Source organism: Frankliniella occidentalis, unplaced genomic scaffold (genome assembly GCF_000697945.3).
Source record: "Frankliniella occidentalis isolate FOCC.00 unplaced genomic scaffold, Focc_3.1 Scaffold166, whole genome shotgun sequence".
NCBI lineage: Eukaryota > Metazoa > Arthropoda > Insecta > Thysanoptera > Thripidae > Frankliniella > Frankliniella occidentalis.
The window spans coordinates 345,972-353,246 of record NW_026267292.1 but is presented as its reverse complement, the minus strand read 5'-3'; the positions used below and the strand labels follow the sequence as shown (position 1 = coordinate 353,246).

At 43.9% G+C, this 7,275-nt stretch overlaps 2 protein-coding genes across 4 annotated transcripts; one reads left to right on the top strand and one right to left on the bottom strand.

Moving 5' to 3' along the window:
• Positions 1–1,049: 1,049 nt before the first annotated feature.
• LOC113212698 (serine/arginine-rich splicing factor 7-like) lies at positions 1,050–2,203 on the top strand. The gene is made up of 3 exons (XM_026431499.2): positions 1,050–1,280; positions 1,434–1,686; positions 1,785–2,203. The coding sequence occupies exons 2-3, from the start codon at positions 1,436–1,438 to the stop codon at positions 2,041–2,043; spliced, it is 510 nt and encodes a 169-aa protein (XP_026287284.1). The 5' UTR covers positions 1,050–1,280; positions 1,434–1,435; the 3' UTR covers positions 2,044–2,203.
• Positions 2,204–2,290: 87 nt separating this feature from the next.
• On the bottom strand, positions 2,291–6,780 carry LOC113212697 (arfaptin-2). Of its 3 annotated transcripts, none has more exons than XM_026431497.2 (7): positions 6,681–6,780; positions 5,920–6,126; positions 5,672–5,845; positions 5,447–5,556; positions 5,147–5,358; positions 4,885–5,056; positions 2,291–4,809 (listed from the first exon to the last, which is right to left on the bottom strand). In XM_026431497.2, the coding sequence occupies exons 2-7, from the start codon at positions 6,098–6,100 to the stop codon at positions 4,657–4,659; spliced, it is 1,002 nt and encodes a 333-aa protein (XP_026287282.1). In that variant the 5' UTR covers positions 6,101–6,126; positions 6,681–6,780; the 3' UTR covers positions 2,291–4,656. The 3 variants fall into 3 exon arrangements, with proteins under 3 accessions (XP_026287282.1, XP_026287283.1, XP_052127533.1); XM_026431498.2 differs by lacking the exon at positions 6,681–6,780 and adding an exon at positions 6,534–6,623; XM_052271573.1 differs by lacking the exon at positions 6,681–6,780 and adding an exon at positions 6,402–6,531.
• Between the last annotated feature and the right edge of the window lie 495 nt (positions 6,781–7,275).

Below are 7,275 nucleotides of genomic sequence, written 5' to 3'. Positions count from 1 at the left end.
AAAATGAACCATTTTTCTGACAGAGCAGGCACGGCCTATGCGATCCCCGCACCGGTTTTCATTTGTTGCATCTGGAAAAGGCGGGAACCCGGTCCCGTAACTCAACGGAGGTGTTGGAATGTTTACTTTATTGCTACTAGGTCTGCTACTATTTTTACCTATTTGTACCGGGTGTCGCGGCTCTTACATGACAGTATGGTGGGTTGCATACGCGCTGTGGAGGCTCCGCGGTTCCGCGGGGATGCGCGAAACCCTGCGCGCTCCCGACATCACCTGCTAGCCAACGCTTATGCAACCCATCATACTGGCATGTAAGACATGTAAGACACCCGGTACAAGTGTGCGGTCGTGACGGCCAAACTCATGGTTGTGGGTATCGGATTTTTGATACAAGCTATCAAATTTAGCCTACCAATACAGATCTTATCCCCATTAGCGGATTTCACATTTGGGATAGAAACCAAGTTAATTTTTGTCTATTATGGTACGCGTCACTATTACGATGCCCGAACATAACGTGTGGCATATGGTGCCCAACTCCCACCACACGCTGAACGGCTGTTCGCGTTTTGTCCTACGCGCGGGGACCGGCTCCGAGGTTGTAGCTACAACTGTGTCGCTACAAACAGGGGCGTGCCCCCGATCCGCTTACTGCGTGGGGAACGCCGGGGCAAGTTGTAGCTGAGCGCGCCTGGAGGGTAGGCAATCAGTACCGTGCGAATGCGCGGCAGTGTTGCGGGTTTGCCTACCCAATTCGCCCGTAAGGCGCCGTGGCCCCTGCAGCCCTGGCGGGTATGCAATCCTGCAACACTGCTGCGCATTCACAGTTACACCCGGCACACAGGCAATCCTTTAGGTTGTTTTTTGGTGGGCGGGGGGGCAATTGTGTTTTTTAGATGCGTCCAGGCCCTTTAGAATTGTCAGGGATTATGTGCAGAACAGGTCCTTGCCTTCTGCTTCACCTCCACCCTGAAGGCTTCGGATTTCATATTACCCGAAAAAGGATGTTCGGGGCATTGTGGCCACGGATAGGAATAGGGACGTCCTCCCGTGGACTTTCATGTCAGCTGTGATTACAGAGGGCACGGCCAATAACCAGAACCTGACCCACCCAACGTGGCATTGTTAGCTGCGGGGGAGGCAAGGGGTAGAGGCCGGTAACAGCGGCAAGCCTTGTCGCCAGGCAACGCCGGCCCGCCCAGCCGCCAGCGCAGTCGCGCCCGACACAACCCACGACCAGCCTCTTTGCAACCCAGACCAGCCGCGCCCCGGAGCTCCCGGTAAGGCTTGGGACTGAATAAATGGTTGCACAAACCAAGCACCGGAAAAGGACGGTGACGGGGGCGGGACAATCGAAGCGCGATCATTTGCCTATATTGTGGAAGCATATTCTGAGATGAGAACTCAGCGGTCTTCCCTCGTCTTCCCCGCAGCTATGCCGCCCCGCCGCGCGCCCGCCGACGAGCCAGTGTCCCTGCCCGGCGTCATCGAGGCCGCTCGGCGTCGAGGGCGTCGGCGCCGCAGCCGCAGCCGCCGGCGTCGAAGCCGCAGCCGGCGTCGCAGCCGTAGCCGCAGCCGCAGCCTCAGCCAGGCGCAGGAGATGGCCGGCATGAGCCGCTCGCCGTCACCGGCGCCCTCGAGCCGCGCCAGCAGCGCGGCCCGGTCGCTGTCGTCGGGGAAGGCCAGGTGGGTGGACGCCACCTCGCACCAGATCAGCAGCCAGAGGTCTCCCCGCACATTGTTCCGCTTATTTGGAGACTCACCTTTGCTGTTCGCACCCTCAGGACGGCCAAGAAGAACGTGAACCCCTTCCTCAACTTCGTGGCTGCGGAGCGGGCGCGCATGGGCGCGGCGGCGCAGGGCCGCAAGGCCTCCGAGGTGACCCGCGAGCTCGGGGCGCGCTGGAGCGCCATGCCCATAGAGGAGCGGCAGCCCTACCTCGCCGCCGCCATGGACGCCCAGCGCCGTCGCCGTCGTGGCCGGCGCATGAGGCGTCGCCGGGGAAGCCGTCGGCGCCGCAGCCGCAGCCGGCGGCGTCGTTAGGCCCCGGGGACGAGACGCACGAGATGGGGCGGGCGAGGCAGACCTTGGTAGACCTGGGTTCAAGCTTTCATCTGAAGAAAAACACCGAGAGGCTGGTCGACTACAGTTGCTCTTTTGGTCATCGAAACAAAATTTAATAAAAGTTTGAAGTTTTAACAAAGCTGTATTTTCCTCTATTTTTTTTCCTCAACGTCCCCTGTTCCCTTTTCATGCTGGATGGAAGGTTTGAACAGACATGAAATCTACAGATGGTGATACAAAGCTTTTATTAATAAAAAGTAAACAAGGATGGGGGTGCCCCTGACTAGTGTTTCAACTGATATCTAACATCAGATCACTGAAAACAGATTTTTCTGGACACACTGTGAGAAAACACAAATAAACACTACATCTTTCTCAATCTCCTACAGAACCTGAAATAGAATAGAGCAATTTAACAAATAAGAAGGAATGCACAATGGTAGACATGTATAATACACTATTACCGCAGAAGAATTGAACCATTTCTGCTTGGAATGCCAACATCAGAAGGGTTCAATTCTTACTGTACTAATAGTACACTTAGTACATATTGAAATAATCAACTGATCGGTAAAAATTCCACAAGGAATTCAGTCTCTTAAAGAGAGAAAAATGTATTACAAAGATACGAAATGTTTTGGGTACTCTTACCCACGTTATGTTCATTTTAAAACAGATATAAGCTTTCATCAATTTTGCTTCAACTTTAAGGTAAAGTAAAAATTTATGATACTCAAACAATGTCTAAGAACATTTTACTGTGCAAAACCAAATTTATCCATTAGGTCAGTGCCCAACCATGTTGTGTTAGAGAGATGGCAGAGGAGGCTAGATAGATGTTTCCCTCCAGAGACCAGTACTTCAACAAACACAATTACAGGCAGTGTGATCACTGTTAACATAAACACACACATGCACACACAAATTTTACAAAAATAAGAACCATTAAACTAAATGTGTCAATAGTTATAAATCACAAAATTAAGTATTTGGTAGTCTCAGAAATGCATGGTGACATTGAATCATAGATAGTTTAATTACGAAATACTGATTGACAGTTCAAAAGCTGTACAGCTAAACTAAGCAGCAAAATAGTAGTGTGATTGCACACAAAAGCAAAAATGAGCTTGTTACAAGATTTACACGATTGTAACTACAGTATAGTTACACACCACAAAACTATAACACGCAGTTGTTATTTTCCAGAAACTATATTTTACCAGTAATACATGTATTCTGTCATGGTACTTAAATGTAAAACAATTAGGAAACAAAGTAATCACATATAATAAAGAATGTCAGTTTCACATTTAGGAGAACACCGTAAATGAGTCGTTGTTTTAAACTTTACATCAAATGTTGATGTATAATAGCAATAGCCTGATGTTTGAAGAAAAGGACTTGAGCTTAAATTGTAGAAATACCGGTAGTATGAGTGGTAACTCATCTTTCAACTAAGTAATGCATGACATCTCACTATTAAAAAACTGAGTACAGTTTAAAAATTAAACCACTGTGAGATTAAATCTGCAACTGATAACAAAATCCATACCTATAACAAAGGGTGCTAGAAAGACATTGAATGCACAAGTTCTGACCCTGGTGTTAACATATCTCATCATTCCATAGTATACAAGTTTTGGTAAATCTATTGTCAGTTTCCAGCTTCACACTGCTATGATTACAATTCACAATAAATAAGTTTGCCAATAAAATTGGAGGGGGGGAGGGATACCTAACTTGGTCCATTGTTAGCTCCGAAGCATACTTTGGGCATATAATTTCCTCATACTAACTGATGCAGCTGGACAATTGTTTTAAATTTTATATCGGAATTAGTAACAGTCATAAACAGTCCAAGGAGTCTACGTATTAGGTAAAAGGTTTGGAGAATTTATATTTACATACAGTCACAAAAATGTACAACAAAGACAAATTGTTTGCTAAGAGAAAAATCCTCAGAAGTGGAGTTATTTTTGAATGGAAATCAAAGCTACATTATTGAATCAAATCAGCTAAAAAAATAAAGTATTTTTTAAATTATGTATGTACACATTATCTTTCAACAACATTTGAAAAAAGACAAAATCAATTTATACTTGCTTCAATGGACACTCAGTGCACTTCAATCCGAATCACAACCCACAGCTGTCTCCATTTGCTAGGATGGCAATCTACAAAATACATATTTTCTTGAAAAATTCGTGAGAAATTTGGCTAAAAGAATAGGAAAACAGTACTGACACTGGTCAATTCTTAAAAATAAAATAATGGCAGCATGACGAAGCTGATGCAATGTGAATATAGAGCAAATGTACTATATATCACTGTCATTACAGCATAATGTCTGCTATGTGTTCTTCACTGGAATTCTACCCCCTGAAATTACTGCCATTGAAATTCTAGTTTACCCCAGACCTTTTCCAATTACATAAAATAAGACTACCAAGACTTGAAATCAAGCACCCTTTCAGATAAACATACAGTATGTGCAAATCCAAATCAATTCTAAAACAGTACATAAAACCGTCTCATGATAAAACCATACATCTTTCTCTCCACTTAAATCATTAAATAATTATTAATGCTATTTCACTGTTCCAGCCATGAAGGGATTGAGGAATTTGGTGACTTGAGCTTGATATTGAATTGCTTCAACGTAGCCTCAAGCGCTTGCTGATTACCAGAGAAATATGCAGATACTGCATTGTGAAGTAGTAGAAGCTGCTTGTGCATTACCTTAATCTGTTGGGGAAAAATATAACACTGTATAGTTAAGAAATAACAATTAACAATTTCCAAATTCAGAGCAAAATTTACCCGATTTTCATCCAGAAACTTCAACTTTATTGTCACATCAGATCGCAATTTTTCAAAGTTAACCTTGTGTTGTTCATATAACTGTGTTGCCTCTTCTAAGCGAGCGGCATTAGCTTCACTCCTGTTCTGTGACAGGAGTTCAAGATCTGTACGATACGCATCATATTCTATCCTGTAACAGCACAAAAAATACCCATAAGATATAAAGAAACCAGAATATTTGGAAAACTTTGGCTTTTTAAAGGGAAGTATTTGAAATTACCGAGCTGCTTCATATTGTCGCACGGTTAGTAATGTATCTTCAATTGTTTTATTGCAAAGAGTGTTCACAGAAGATACAAAAAAGTTCAAAGCTCCCAGCAATGTTTCACCATTTTTAGTTAAACTCCTTTGAGTTTCAGCATTGTAAACAAACTCTTCTTGTAACTCAGGAGATTTTTGGGCAAGTTCTGAAAATGCTTCACCCAAAGCATGCTGTAACAACATTAGTAGATTGTCAGACACTTCTTCATGGTACAGAAGGATGCAGTAATATGGATATAAACAAAAAAAGAGTGGGCACCTGAGTTTGAACAACATGATAAAAATGGCTTGTAAGTGCTCGTGACAACCGAAGCACATTTGAATATTTTCTTTGAATATCTCGCAGCTGTTCGATCTGAGCCTCCAGTTCTAAAGCAAAAACAAGATGAGAAACAATTAATACTTAAACTACAGTTACAATACTTCAATCAGATCAACATTATGGTCAATTCTTCAAAAAGGGTGTCAAATATTGACACAGTACCAGAATCCACGGTTCGAGATGATTTCCCCAGTTTTTCAAACATCAGTTGTTTTGTACATTTGTACGTTGATATACTCCAGTTCTTAATAGTTTCCATCTTAGAAGCCTGAGATCTCATCAGCGTTGGGTCACCATTTTGAGATGGACTTGTTGGAGTTGAACGGTTTGAAGGTGCTATAAGGATAACATTTTGGAATGACATATTGAGGGAGAGCATACCATAACTATGTTTGATGAAGTTAACAAACCATTTGTTGTCCCTAGAGCAAGAGAAGTTGGATGAGCACGAGGTGAAGGTGCTGTGGCTGCAGAATGTACAGCGCTACTGTTTTCAGTCATGTCAGTAGATTCCTTCAACATTTCTTGGAGGCTGCGCACAGCAACTGGGCTGGTTGCTGGACGACTACTTGTGACACCAGAATGAGCCATGGTGAGAATTACGCTATGAAATTAATCTGAAACACAATATTAAGAGCAGTATACTTTAAAAGTCAGTTATTTCTAGTCCTATCAAGAACAAACAGGCATCAATGTTGTTCTAATAAAGTTGTATTCAATGTCATCAGACAGAAGTTTCAGATTACAAATATAACCATAATGAATGATTAATATTATTCATAAGTGTCAAAATTATCATCAATACAAGCTGAAATAAATATCACTGCAATAGATGGAACTGTAAACTATTTCAAAAACTAAAAGTGACAGTTTGAAATAGGTTAGGACCCACATCGGTTTAATGAGTGGATTGGCCGTTTGAGCACCCATCTCTTGTTTAGCATCTGTTAATAATTTGATCTGCAATCGAAAAAATCTGGCCCTTTCTCTAGTTAGCCGTCAACTGTGTAAAATTAGGATTAACCTATAGCAGAGTCAACAAAGTTCAGCTTCGTGGCCCGAGTCAGAAACATCCATGTTAAACAAGCCAAGCATTACGAAAAGAAAATCGGGGTAATATTTTCACCAAAGATTGCTTAACCATAAAAATCAATTTTCCAAATAGTATTACCAGAAGTATGACTTTGTATCACAATAAATTAAACATAGTAGCCAATGACGTCATCGGTTTACGTCTGCTCTGCTTCTGATTTTGCGGGCGCGGGTGGGCGGGCAGGCGTGCGGGCTAGGGCGGGCGACTCCCTCCACCCACCTCCACCATCCCCTCCCTTCCATTCCACCTTTCATCCCCCAACCCGAAAGTCGGCAGCCGTTCGTGACTACTATTTACACTCTGAGCAGTGGTCGAGGGAATATTGCCGACAGCAGCAATCCGATGTGACAAGAATTTCTACACAATTTCGAAAATTAAAGCACAAAATATGCCACAATGAAAACTTTCCTTGTCATAATTCTGACACAGGTATGCAGTGCTTTCAGTATTCTAGTGTGCTTTCCATGTGCTGAGTACCGCGCAGTGTTTCGGTTTTGCTAGTTTTGCCTACCCTAGGGTGGAGCGAGTAGGCAAACCCACAACTGCTGAGCCGTAGCCCTGACACGCGGTACAGTTGCCGTTGGCTGTCCCGTTGGACGCGCCGGCCCCGCTGGATTGCCTATGCTCCCTCCGCAGGCGCCTGGAGTGCAGGCCGTCCCGTTGGACGCGCGAG

Coding starts and splice junctions, on each gene's coding strand:
- LOC113212697 (XM_026431497.2), bottom strand. CDS start 6,100: ATGGCTCATTCTGGTGTCACAAGTAGTCGTCCAGCAACCAGCCCAGTT. Junction 5,359..5,446: donor ATCATGTTGTTCAAACTCAG/GTGCCCACTCTT, acceptor ATGTTGTTACAG/CATGCTTTGGGTGAAGCATT. Junction 4,810..4,884: donor AGTTTCTGGATGAAAATCGG/GTAAATTTTGCT, acceptor TTTCCCCAACAG/ATTAAGGTAATGCACAAGCA.
- LOC113212698 (XM_026431499.2), top strand. CDS start 1,436: ATGCCGCCCCGCCGCGCGCCCGCCGACGAGCCAGTGTCCCTGCCCGGC. Junction 1,687..1,784: donor CTGTCGTCGGGGAAGGCCAG/GTGGGTGGACGC, acceptor TCGCACCCTCAG/GACGGCCAAGAAGAACGTGA.